At 37.1% G+C, this 14,682-nt stretch overlaps 1 protein-coding gene across 1 annotated transcript in view; it reads left to right on the forward strand.

Moving 5' to 3' along the window:
- The window catches only part of GRIA2 (glutamate ionotropic receptor AMPA type subunit 2), a 380,491-nt gene that overhangs the window by 307,983 nt on the left and 57,826 nt on the right, over positions 1-14,682 (forward strand). Inside the window, exon 12 of the mRNA XM_053703773.1 lies at positions 9,519-9,717. Within this exon, the coding sequence (XP_053559748.1) occupies positions 9,519-9,717 (199 nt within the window). The remainder of the gene's footprint in view (positions 1-9,518; positions 9,718-14,682) is intronic.

Here is a 14,682-nt window from a genome sequence, read left to right on the forward strand (position 1 = left end):
ACCCAATAGATTTTCTGAATCTCCAGAACATTTTTCTGAAAGGCTGGATAACCAAAAAGTTAAAGTAGCAGCCACAGCCACTAAAGAAATGGCTGGCCTTAGTATATAACCTGCTTGTAAAGAGGCCCTTCTATAAAAAGACTGTAATATCTTATCCATTTGGGTCTTTAAAAGAAGTACTGTCTTCCAAAGGATGCCTGAGGAATTGGCGCCTAGACGCTGAGAAATGCGTTGCATTTGTGCATATGTCAAAGGTATTTTTAATATTGTCACTATTTTTATACTATGGTTTTTAATTAAAAGCGTTTTTGGCTTTTATATATATATAACTTTTTCTATTTGAGTCTTTTTCAATCACTTGCCGAGATCTTATCCAAGGAGATTGCCAAGTACAGTGAGCTGGGAAACTGTGATACCCCAGTACGCTCTAATAGCACAATACTATTGTTGTGCAATGCTATTGTGAGTAAATATTCATTTTATACCTTGGTGGGAAACTTTGCCACAGTTGTCATCACTAGGAAGTACCCTTTGTTTTGCTGTGGAGTACCAAAGGAGCAGCTTATCGAGTGCTGGATGTCAGTAAACTGGGACTGGGACTGTGAGATTCCAGAAGGCGAATTTGGGCATATTTCATTCCTGTTGAAATTGTGAGTATATCTGCAAAAAATTTCTAAACAGATAAGGAGCTTGTTCATATTGTCTACACTATGGGGTGCTCTTCTTTTGTTCTTTGTGTATTCTGTTTTCCAAAAGAATAGTAGTACTATTAGCCAAAGTGGAAATAGCCCCTTCAACCTTAGGAACAGTTTCCCATAATTGAATATTAGCAGCGGGAAGAGGACATAACTTTTTAAACCTTTCAAAAGGATTAAAATAATTTCCTGGCTAAGACCATTCCCTAGAAATTATGTCAAAGACAGCATCAGAAATAGAGAAAACATCAGAGAGTTTCACAACAGTTTAAAAAACTGAATTTAACTACTACAAGGCTTATCATCAGAAACTTTAGGATCTTTAACTCCTAAAGTAATTAAAACATCTTTTAAAATAGAATGCATATGCTCAATTTTAAACAAAAAAGAGGAAGTATCAGGTTCAACATCAGATGAAGACTCGTCATCACCATAGGAGACTTCATCATCTAAAGATTTAACAGTATCCCTGGTCCCGGGCACATAGTACTGGTAGAAGGTAAAATCTGGACTGACATTTTACTCTTGTTTGAAGGCGGGAGAGCAGCAAATGCATCAGAAACTGCAGCCTTGATAAAAAAAAAGCCACACTTGATGAAACATCCTCAGATTTCTCCTGTAATGCGCAGACAGAAGGAGCATTAATACCCAAAGAAACTACTGGCTTCAACAAATTGAAAACCCCTTTCTCTGAAGAATCAAATTCGCATTTTCATTGTTCAACCACCTCCAGCAGAGGCAAAGTAAAGACTGAGGTATGTGTGAGGTGGGTGGGGTTTATAGAGCTCTTGGGGTTTGGGAATCTTTGCCTTCTCCTAGTGGTAGAGGAAACTGTGATACCCCAGTACGCTCTAATAGCACAATACTATTGTTGTGCAACACCATTGTGAGTAAATATTCATTTTATACCTTGGTGGGAAACTTTGCCACAGTTGTCATCACTAGGAAGTGCCCTTTGTTTTGCTGTGGAGTACCAAAGGAGCAGCTTTTCGAGTGCTAGATGTTAGTAAACTGGGACACTGTGAGATTCCAGCAGGCGAATTTGGGCATATTTCATTCCTATTGAAATTGTGAGTATATCTGCCAAAATTTTCTAAATAGATAAGGAGCTTCTTCATATTGTCTACACTATGGGGTGCTCTTCTTTTGTTCTTTGTGTATTCTGTTTTCCAAAAGAATAGTAGTACTATTAGCCAAAGTGGGAATAGCCCCATCAACCTTAAGAACAGTTTCCCATAATTGAATATTAGCAGCAGGGAGAGGACATAACTTTTTAAACCTTTCAAAAGGATTAAAAGAATTTCCTGGCTAAGACCATTCCCTAGAAATTATGTTAGAGACAGCAGCAGAAATAGAGAAAACATCAGAGAGTTTCGCAACAGTTTTAAAAACGGAATTTAACGACTACAAGGCTTATCATCAGAAACTTTAGAATATTTAAAGTAATTAAAACATCTTTTAAAAGAGAATGCATATGCTCAATTTTAAACAAAAAAAGAGGAAGTATCAGGTTCAACATCAGATGAAGACTCTTCATCACCAGAGGACACTTCATCATCTAAAAATTTAGCAGTATCCCTGGTCCCGGGCACAAAGTACTGGTAGAAGGTAAAATCTGGACTGACCTTTTACTCTTGTTTGAAGGCGGGAGAGCAGCCAACGCATCAGAAACTGCAGAAAATCACACTTGATGAAACATCCTCAGATTTCTCCTGTAATGCGCAGACAGAAGGAACATTAATACCCAAAGAAACTACCGGGCTTCAACAAATTAAAAACCCCTTCCTCTGAAGAATCAAATTCGCATTTTCACTGTTCAACCACCTCCAGCAGAGGCAAAGTAAAGACTGAGGTATGTGTGAGGTGGGTGGGGTTTTATAGAGCTCTTGGGGTTTAGGAATCTTTGCCTTCTCCTAATGGTAGAGTAATTCCTAGGAGTAATGCATTTTGGGCTCTCACCACCTTTATGATAGGAACATTATTACACATTTCCTTTTGTGTAGAAATATAGGCTGCTGACTATACCTTCTCTCTAAAATGTAAAATGTTACTTCTTAACAGTTTACTACAGTACAATAGTAATATTCAGCCATATCTGTGGACATTTGTAGTGTCCATTTGATTCACACTTACAAGAGTTTAACAAAAGGCTGTGTTCTTTAAATGCTAAGTGAGATTTCAGAACCAATTAAGCAATAGCATGACTTGCTAGTCATCCTGAACAAATGTGTCAGGGCTTCAAAGCTGTGTGTGTGTGTGTGTATATTTATGTATATATACATGTATACAGTGTATATATATATATATATATATATATATATATATATATATATATATATATATATACACTGTACATATAGATAGATAGATAGATAGATAGATAGATAGATAGATAGATAGATAGATTTCCCCCCATGGCAAAAAGAAACTTAAAGGGCCATAGCAATCGAAAAAGTACATGCTCTAATATGTTAGAGCATGTTATGTTAATACTATAGGCTTTACACTACTATCAATCAGTGGCGTTAATTACAAATCTGTGTCATGCTACTAGGGCGTTAATTACAAATCTGTGTCATGCTACTAGCGCTGCTTATTAGATCACTGCTGCTTTCCGCTTAGGACCTGCAGTGCTTTACGAGTCCCAAGCAGTACCTCTACTATGTGTTTAAACTCTTTGCAGGTTACACAATTAGATCATGTCATTTTTCGATTATAATGGCCCTTTCAATTAATGTCAGAGTCTTAAATGGTCCATAAAGTCAACATTTTCATTTATACATTTTCATGATTCAGACAGAACATGCAATTTAAAATAACTTTACAATGTCCTTCTATTATCTAATTTGCTTTGTTCTCTTGTTCTCTATCTAGGTAGACTAAGCAGCAGCAATGCACTACTAGGAATTAGCTGCTATTTGGTGGCAACACATATATGCCTCTTGTCATTTACTCACCAGATGTGTTCAGCTAGCTCCCAGTAGTGCTTTGTTGCTCCTTCAACAAAGGATACCAAAAGATTGAAGTACATTTGAAAATAAAGTTGTTTAAAATGGTATGTTCTCTATCAATCATGAAAGAACATTTGGGGTTTTATGTTCCTTTAAATTCCCAATAAAATATCCAGTTGATGGGGCCTATTTATCATATGTCTGTCGGACCTGATCCGACACTGTGGATCAGGCCCGACAGACATCGCTGAATGCGGAGAGTTGAGCGCAATTGTGATTTATGCTACAATTCTTACCGCAATCTCAGAGCAGTGGTTAACTGTTTTGCAAAACGAAAAAGTTGCACAAAACACTTATAGATACAAATATATTGCTAAAGATGTATTTGTATATGTATATATATACTATATATATATATATATATATATATATATATATATATATATATATATATATATATATATATATATAGTTTTACTGGGGATAGGGTGCACACAGATATATTGTAAGGATAAAGCGTATTGTGCTGGCAATCCTAAATGTATATAACCAAATCAGTTAGAAAAGAGCTCTAACAATTCTAAAAGAGCTAAAGCGGATTACTGACCGCACCAAAAACAACCCTACAGTATACTTGGAAATTACATCCTAAACAGGTTTGCTGAACATATACATTTTAATAAAAACATAGCCAAAAAGGTACATGCAGAAAAAGATGGCAATAATCAAATTACAAAATACAAGTTACAAGTGTAGTGCACTACTGATATCTGTGGGCTAGCATATGCAAGGTTAATGTCGACTCATGAGAAAGTCCATCCCTAATACCGGGCACTTAAGTGTTAAGAACACGCTCCGGTTATAGTTTAGACAGAATACCGTCCTTGATATCTCATTGGTGTATGTTTGATCCGGTACCGGATTTGAGACAATAGTATGAGAGTCCAAGAGTGGTAATTTCACCGTTGAAAACTTAATCCCATGTGCAAGTGACACACCAAACTTCAAAATTTCAGAGTGCAAGACTTATTACTGCATGGCTTACCTTCACTCTCTTCACACACTCTATGGTATTACCTGACAGGATCTCATCCGTGGTGTGACTTACAGCGGTGTATTCCGCCTATGCAGCTCTTCACTTGCTTAGATATTCGAACTTGATATCGCCAGATTCACAGCAAATCCACCATGCTGGCGTCCTCCACACTGTGTCTTGTTCAAAACATTACGCGTTTCGCCCCTCCCCCTTTCCGGGCTGAACCCAGGGCTTCATCAGATGTGTCTGATTAGACACCACAACAAACTTTATAACACTGGTGCAGATACAAAGTTACACCCCCTTCATGAATTTTAAAGGGGAATGTATAATGCATGTAAATTTCAATGGCTACAATTAAATACCTAGATACATTTAATATACAACTAAACTATACAAATATAGCATATTACAATTTCCAAATTTTTGGAAGTTGCTTGATACATAATGATATACAGCATTAAGCTTATAGCTTAACTTTTACACTGAAAAACACTTATGTGAACATATCAAGATGCTCACTTCTAAGCACACATATATTTTAGCAGTGTATTGTGTAGTAAGGAATAATTACAGAAAACAAGAAAATTCAATTTTTTCATTCAAACCAAGGGGAGAGAGGGTGTTAAGTCTGTACATCCAGCGTGATTCGTGCTGGAGCAATAGTTGGTCAATATTACCTCCTCTCCTCCTTGGCTTGATATGCTCAATACCCAGTACTCTAAGGAGAGAAAATCAGAATTATGCATTTTTTGGAAATGTCTGGCAACTGGACTGTCCGACTCCTTGTCCTTAATGCTATCTCTGTGTTCCCTCACCCTTTCTTTTAGTTCTCGTGTCGTTTTCCCAATATAGAATTTGGGACACGAACAGTGTAACATATAGATTACATTTGTGGTGTTGCAGACTATTCTTTCATTTATGTGGTAAGACCTTTCAGAATATTCAGTGCAAAAATTTGAGGCTTTAACAATGTACTTGCAGTACACACATCTGCCACAAGGTTCGCAACCCTTCCTAGTTTGTGCCTGTGTTATCCAATTTTTTGGGGTATGTCTTTGGAACTCACTATGGACTAATTTATCCTTGATGCTGGGTGCTCTTTTGGCTGTAAGCAGTGGGTATTCAGAAATATACTTAGCAATTGAACTGTCATTAGATAGAATGTGCCAATGTTTGTTAAGGATGTTACGCAATTTGTTCCAATGGGAATTATATTTAGTTATAAGACAAATTTCAGTCTCTTCCTTAGGCTTTTCAGTTGCTCTATATAGTAATTCATTTCTGGGTTTCTGCCTAGCCCCTTTTGCACTGAATATTCTGAAAGGTCTTACCACATAAATGAAAGAATAGTCTGCAACACCACAAATGTAATCTATATGTTACACTGTTCGTGTCCCAAATTCTATATTGGGAAAACGACACGAGAACTAAAAGAAAGGGTGAGGGAACACAGAGATAGCATTAAGGACAAGGAGTCGGACAGTCCAGTTGCCAGACATTTCCAAAAAATGCATAATTCTGATTTTTCTCTCCTTAGAGTACTGGGTATTGAGCATATCAAGCCAAGGAGGAGAGGAGGTAATATTGACCAACTATTGCTCCAGCACGAATCACGCTGAATGTACAGACTTAACACCCTCTCTCCCCTTGGTTTGAATGAAAAAATTGAATTTTCTTGTTTTCTGTAATTATTCCTTACTACACAATACACTGCTAAAATATATGTGTGCTTAGAAGTGAGCATCTTGATATGTTCACATAAGTGTTTTTCAGTGTAAAAGTTAAGCTATAAGCTTAATGCTGTATATCATTATGTATCAAGCAACTTCCAAAAATTTGGAAATTGTAATATGCTATATTTGTATAGTTTAGTTGTATATTAAATGTATCTAGGTATTTAATTGTAGCCATTGAAATTTACATGCATTATACATTCCCCTTTAAAATTCATGAAGGGGGGTGTAACTTTGTATCTGCACCAGTGTTATAAAGTTTGTTGTGGTGTCTAATCAGACACATCTGATGAAGCCCTGAGTTCAGCCCGGAAAGGGGGAGGGGCGAAACGCGTAATGTTTTGAACAAGACACAGTGTGGAGGACGCCAGCATGGTGGATTTGCTGTGAATCTGGCGATATCAAGTTCGAATATCTAAGCAAGTGAAGAGCTGCATAGGCGGAATACACCGCTGTAAGTCACACCACGGATGAGATCCTGTCAGGTAATACCGTAGAGTGTGTGAAGAGAGCGAAGGTAAGCCATGCAGTAATAAGTCTTGCACTCTGAAATTTTGAAGTTTGGTGTGTCACTTGCACATGGGATTAAGTTTTCAACGGTGAAATTACCACTCTTGGACTCTCATACTATTGTCTCAAATCCGGTACCGGATCAATCATACACCAATGAGATATCAAGGACGGTATTCTGTCTAAACTATAACCGGAGCGTGTTCTTAACACTTAAGTGCCCGGTATTAGGGATGGACTTTCTCATGAGTCGACATTAACCTTGCATATGCTAGCCCACAGATATCAGTAGTGCACTACACTTGTAACTTGTATTTTGTAATTTGATTATTGCCATCTTTTTCAGCATGTACCTTTTTGGCTATGTTTTTATTAAAATGTATATGTTCAGCAAACCTGTTTAGGATGTCATTTCCAAGTATACTGTAGGGTTGTTTTTGGTGCGGCCAGTAATCCGCTTTAGCTCTTTTAGAATTGTTAGAGCTCTTTTCTAACTGATTTGGTTATATATATATATATATATATATATATATATATATATATATATATATATATATATATATATATATATATATATATATATATATATATATATAATATATATAATATATATAATATATATATATATATATATATATATATATATATACGTTCCTCGTTTGCAAGAAGGCACTCACTGGTCTTTAGAGAAAACAATTTTTAATTCATATGAATTAAAAATTGTTTTCTCTAAAGACCAGTGAGTGCCTTCTTGCAAACGAGGAACGTACATATTTTATGTGAAGTGCACCCTGGCAGTTGTGGTAATGTAAGACTGTGCTTATCTCTTTTTGGAGGACACACACATATATATATATATATATATATATAAATAAAAATCATCTATATATATATATATATATATATATATATATATATATATATATAGGTATAAATATATATTTGCTTTAAACAACATCAGATATATGTAGAAATATTTAATTATGAATAAATATGTTAAGAACATTGAAATATGAAATATTCATATATTTATGTTGGGTTAGCGCAATTGCGAAAATGCAATTGTGTTTTACTGTCTCTTTAATGTAAAATAGATATCTGTACCTATATCTGAAAGTGCAGTGTGCAATCTGGCAAACCAGCCTTGTCACTATAGCACAAGTGTAATTAAACAAACACACAGTATTACTTATCTCAAATGTGAATCCACTTATGAGCAAAATACAACATATTTATTTGTGTATATGCAGCATACTTAATTGCGCAACCAGTACACTGCTTATACACTAATAAATATGTTGTATTTAGCACTTGTTGCTATAGTGACAAGGCTGGTTTGTCAGATTGCACACTGCACTGAGATTTTGCACACGCTATGTGGGGATTGGTTCATTCACTGGGGGAGGGTTTAACAGGCCTATGAAAGTTTTTTTTCCACTTTTTTTTCTCCATTGTGAATGCACACGCAATATTCAATGTTCAGATTTTTTGTGCTAGTCGGGTTACCATAATCTAGCGTATAGTGTTCCGCATGCAATAAAATAGGGAAAAAACTTTCTATTTATTTTATTTGTCTTTTATTGTTTTCAGCATAGTGGTGCAAGCTTAGGTGAAATTAAAGTGATAGTCTAGTCAAAATTATACTTTAATGATTAAGATAGAGCATGCAATTTTAGGCAACTTTCTAATTTAATCCTATTTTCAATTTTTATTCATTCTCTTGGTATCTTTATTTCAAAAGCAAGAATGTAAGCTTAGGAGCTGGCCCATTTTTAATTCAGCAGCTGGGTAGTACTTGCTGATTGGTGTCTAAATGTGGCCACCAATCAGCAAGTGCTACCCAGGGTTCTGAACCAAAAAAGGGCCGGCTCCTAAACTTCCATTCCAATTTTTTAAAAAAAAGATAGCAAGAGAACGAAAAAAAATGATAATAGGAGTAAATTAGAAAGTTGCTTAAAATTGCATGCTCTATCTGAACCATGAAAGTTTAATTTTGACTAGACTATCCATTTAACGTATTTACATATACTTGTTATATTTCTGTCATCTTAAAGCGACAGAAAACCCGAAAGTTTTCTTTTATGATTTGGATAGAAAATACAATTTTAGGCAACTTTTCAATTTACTTCTATTATCAAATTTGCTTCATTTTCTTGTTATCCTTTGCTGAAGGAACAACTTACACTACTGGCAGCTAGATGAACACATCTAGTTAGCCAATCACAAGAGAAAAATGTGTGCAGTCACCAATCAGTAGCTAGCTCCCACTAGTGTAGGATATGTGCATATTCTTTTTCAACAAGGGATACCAAGAGAGCAAAGCTTATTTGAAAATAGAAGTGAATTTAAAAATGTCTTAAAATTACATGCTCTGTCTGAATCATGGAAGTTTAATTTTGATTTTCCTATCCCTTTAATATTATCAACAGACATAAAATGGCTCATGGTTTCATGCCACTTGAAAGGATTGTTTCTTTTAAGTTAATGGTGCTATTTTCCATAGTGTAAAATAATTTATTATGGTGCATTTTAAAGTTAAATTGCATTTAATTCTTTACATATTAAAAATGTATTTCATACTTGTTATTAGATCCCTATCTGGTCGCATTGTTGGAGGTGTATGGTGGTTCTTTACCCTGATCATAATTTCATCCTACACGGCTAACTTAGCAGCTTTCCTTACTGTGGAACGAATGGTATCACCTATTGAAAGTGCTGAAGACCTTTCCAAGCAGACAGAAATTGCATATGGAACACTGGACTCGGGGTCTACCAAGGAATTCTTTAGGGTAAGGCTTTGTTTTTATTCATCAGTTTTTCAAATATTTTTTATTTTATGTTTATATTTTAAATTACAGATAAATATAAAGTAGAGAATGAACTGCTACATAAGTTACTACTGCTTTCATAGGAAAATATATTGTGACATGGAACCACAGTCTTCTAGGCAGTGGAGTCTCCTCCATATGCACACAGGCGCACATGAACCCCCAAAGACAAAAGAAAAATATTTTTTTTGGCTGAATAAATATAATTTTTCTAAGAGCCCCCCTATTGGAAACATTATATTTAATTACTCAGCCAAAAAAGGTCCAAGCCAGACTGTGTTTAAAAACAAAATAACCCCCCCCTTTTTTTTTAAAACCGCACGTGCGGTAGAGTTTATTTATAAGTGCCTGCAGGTGCCGTACCAACCCAGCCCCTATACTTCTCTAATACTTCCCTATACTTCTCTTTACGCTGTGCGAGTGAGATGCCGACGTCACCACTCAGGTCATGTGATGAGGCTCAGCCGAGGCAGAGGTTGAACTACAGGCTGTGGGAGGGGAGTGTGATATATTTGACTACCTCTCAGTCTGATTTGCATTGCATGTTTCCTACAAATTATTTGGAGTGTACACTAGAAACATCAGGTCTCTGAGGCTGAGCAACTATCATCAGGAAATTAAGTATTTAATGTTTCACATTTATTTAAAATTAGGAACCAGAGAAATTTATTTTTTAAAGGCACTGTGACTGTGTATTTGCACGGGAGCCTGTAGAGGGGGGAGGGGCGTCAGACAGATTGCTTAATCCTCCTACAGCAGTCAGCTGTACTTCTGCAGCGCAGGAAGGACTTGCTGAGCTGTGACAGGCAGACAGGAGCCACCGAAGGTTAGTACTAAACTCCTCTTATTAGGAGACACCATCACATCTGGAAAGTGTAATTTACTACTAGTTTATTACACTTTCCAGATGTGAATGTGATGGTGTCTCCTAATAAGAGAAGGAAATGGGGTCAAGAAGGACAAAGGTCCCAAAGGTACTTGTGCGTGTTAGAAATCATGCTCACTATCCCACTATGCAAAACAACACATTTTGTTTATATGCAGCAAGCAGCTACATTTTATTGCAGGTGTTTGTAGATGGCAGCTGAAGGGGAAATGTTAATTTCCAACTTTGCTGGTATAATATTTCAGATCATGTTAACTGAACAGTATTACTTCTTCAGCCTTCCCCCCCAAACCATTTCTCTTACTTTTGCATGTAAGGGGGTCTACAAAATGCTTGTACTGAGCCCTAGGAGGCAAATTTTATAAGAGCTCCTTCTCCTTGTATGTTAATATGGTATTTGCCATATGTATTAAATATTTGGGGTTACACTGTATTGTGGGTTTTGTTAGTGGCTTCCCTTAAACATCTGCAAACTAGTCATATTGGTTAAATGCATGCAATGCTGGCCTGGTTCTGTCTGCTATCTTACTGCATACTCTTTTTGTAGTGATTTAAATATTTGCAGTGCAGCAAAACTTTTTTTTTTTTTGTTAGATTGTGTGTGTGCCTTTGTGTGACTGTGTGTTAGTGTGTGTCTGTATGTTTATGTGTCTCTGTGTGTGTCTGTATGTGTGTGTATGCCTGTGTGTGTCTCTGTGTCTGTTAGTGTATTTGTGTGTGTTAGTGTCTCTCTCTGTGTGTTAGTGTTTGTCTGTGTGTGTGTATGCCTGTGTATGTTAGTGTCTGTCTGTGTGTGTTAGTGTCTGTCTGTGTTAGTGTCTGTCTGTGTGTCTGTATGTATGTGTGTATGCCTGTGTGTGTCTCTGTGTGTGTTAGTGCCTGTGTGTGTGCTAGTGGCTCTATGTACACTGTGTGCAGAATTATTAGGCAAATTAGTATTTTGACCACATCATCCTCTTTATGCATGTTGTCTTACTCCAAGCTGTATAGGCTCGAAAGCCTACTACCAATTAAGCATATTAGGTGATGTGCATCTCTGTAATGAGAAGGGGTGTGGTCTAATGACATCAACACCCTATATCAGGTGTGCATAATTATTAGGCAACTTCCTTTCCTTTGGCAAAATGGGTCAAAAGAAGGACTTGACAGGCTCAGAAAAGTAAAAAATAGTGAGATATCTTGCAGAGGGATGCAGCACTCTTAAAATTGCAAAGCTTCTGAAGCGTGATCATCGAACAATCAAGCGTTTCATTCAAAATAGTCAACAGGGTCGCAAGAAGCGTGTGGAAAAACCAAGGCGCAAAATAACTGCCCATGAACTGAGAAAAGTCAAGCGTGCAGCTGCCAAGATGCCACTTGCCACCAGTTTGGCCATATTTCAGAGCTGCAACATCACTGGAGTGCCCAAAAGCACAAGGTGTGCAATACTCAGAGACATGGCCAAGGTAAGAAAGGCTGAAAGACGACCACCACTGAACAAGACACACAAGCTGAAACGTCAAGACTGGGCCAAGAAATATCTCAAGACTGATTTTTCTAAGGTTTTATGGACTGATGAAATGAGAGTGAGTCTTGATGGGCCAGATGGATGGGCCCGTGGCTGGATTGGTAAAGGGCAGAGAGCTCCAGTCCGACTCAGATGCCAGCAAGGTGGAGGTGGAGTACTGGTTTGGGCTGGTATCATCAAAGATGAGCTTGTGGGGCCTTTTCGGGTTGAGGATGGAGTCAAGCTCAACTCCCAGTCCTACTGCCAGTTTCTGGAAGACACCTTCTTCAAGCAGTGGTACAGGAAGAAGTCTGCATCCTTCAAGAAAAACATGATTTTCATGCAGGACAATGCTCCATCACACGCGTCCAAGTACTCCACAGCGTGGCTGGCAAGAAAGGGTATAAAAGAAGAAAATCTAATGACATGGCCTCCTTGTTCACCTGATCTGAACCCCATTGAGAACCTGTGGTCCATCATCAAATGTGAGATTTACAAGGAGGGAAAAAAGTACACCTCTCTGAACAGTGTCTGGGAGGCTGTGGTTGCTGCTGCACGCAATATTGATGGTGAACAGATCAAAACACTGACAGAATCCATGGATGGCAGGCTTTTGAGTGTACTTGCAAAGAAAGGTGGCTATATTGGTCACTGATTTGTTTTTGTTTTGTTTTTGAATGTCAGAAATGTATATTTGTGAATGTTGAGATGTTATATTGGTTTCACTGGTAAAAATAAATAATTGAAATGGGTATATATTTGTTTTTTGTTAAGTTGCCTAATAATTATGCACAGTAATAGTCACCTGCACACACAGATATCCCCCTAAAATAGCTATAACTAAAAACAAACTAAAAACTACTTCCAAAACTATTCAGCTTTGATATTAATGAGTTTTTTGGGTTCATTGAGAACATGGTTGTTGTTCAATAAAAAAATTAATCCTCAAAAATACAACTTGCCTAATAATTCTGCACTCCCTGTATGTGTATGCCTGTGTGTGTTAATGTCTGTCTGTGTGTATGCCTGTGTGTGTTAGTGTCTGTCTATGCCTGTGTGTTAGTGTGTATGACTGTGTGTGAGTGTCAGTATGTGTGTGTATGCCTGTGTGTGTATCTGTGTGTGTTAGTTTTTGTGTGTGTGTTAGTGTGTCTCTGTGTGTGTATGCCTGTGTGTGTGTCTGTCTGTGTGTGTATGCCTGTGTGTGTTAGTGTGTGACTGTGTTAGTGTCTCTGTGTGTGTCTGTATGTGTGTGTATGCCAGTGTGTGTCTGTATGTATGTATGCCTGTGTGTGTTTGTGTGTTAGTGTCTGTCTGTCTGTATGTGTGTTTATGCCTGTGTGTGTCTTTGTGTTAGTGTCTGTGTGTGTCTGTCTCTGTGTTAGTGTTTCTGCACATAGATCTCCACACATCCTAGATATGAACTCACATAATAAGCCTTAAAGGGACATTAAACTCTAAATACAAGCTAGATAGAATGATGCATTCAAAGAAAAGATTAGTCCATGACTAATATGTAGATGTATTTTTTAAAGTTTCATTAGTTGTTTAAAAAATGACAAAATAAGTGTAAAGTTTTTAGTGTCTATAAAACACTGGGAGCTGCCATGTTGTAACTTGTGTTACCTTTTCTGCTGTGGCCAATTAGGGACAGTTATACATAGGTCATTAGAGTGTGCAGCCAATGGTTGTGCTGGATTTAACAGTGTTCTGCACTTCCATTTCTAACAGGAACTGAAAGCTCACAATTTCAGAATGGAATTACAGGCAAAGAGGACAAAATAAATAATGAAAATATATTGCAGAGTTGTTTTATAAATACAATTTATCATTTTATGTTACCATCTCAAAGTGTTTAATGTCCCTTTAACACTGCACCATCACTAGGAATGTCATGGCTACTGCATTGCTGGCACAGCTTTCACACTCTCAGGCTGCTGGCAGAGACATGGTTATCCCTGCAGGTCCATTATATGATAATGTAAGGTGACTATGCTGTAGGTACTGCATTTAGCACCCAGGATGGTCAATGACTCTTCTGGGGTTAATATGATTAGGACACTGGACAGTAGGTGACACTGCAATATTTTATTACTGCATGGTAAGTGCATATTATTACATTTTACTTTTTAGTTGTTAATGTAAATTTAATTTCCACAATTTATGTATTGTGAACCCCATTTAAATAACCCACAAGCCGCCACTGCTTCTAGGGCAAAAATACAGCACTGCACAGTCCACTTTAGCTTTTTGTTATGTATTGAATCAGCAACAGCAAAAAGGCAGTTTAACAGTGGAGATGGAAAATCCTTCCTCTGCAGCACATCACATAACTTCACTTTATAGTACAATATACTCTTACAAACAGTTCATACATCGATAGAGTATCTTTAAGAAACCAGTTCTTCTGGCTGTGTAACAGTCTCAAAAGCCTAAAGCAGACTTCCTTTTAAACTCTAGGAGCTGCAAATATGATCAAAACCTGTGACTAACAAGCTCCTAATCAAAACCTGACCTTCACAGCTTCATATCAGTGGGAGTCCCGGCCCACCCT

The sequence above is a fragment of the Bombina bombina genome, chromosome 2 (assembly GCF_027579735.1).
Source record: "Bombina bombina isolate aBomBom1 chromosome 2, aBomBom1.pri, whole genome shotgun sequence".
In the NCBI taxonomy this organism is placed as follows: domain Eukaryota; kingdom Metazoa; phylum Chordata; class Amphibia; order Anura; family Bombinatoridae; genus Bombina; species Bombina bombina.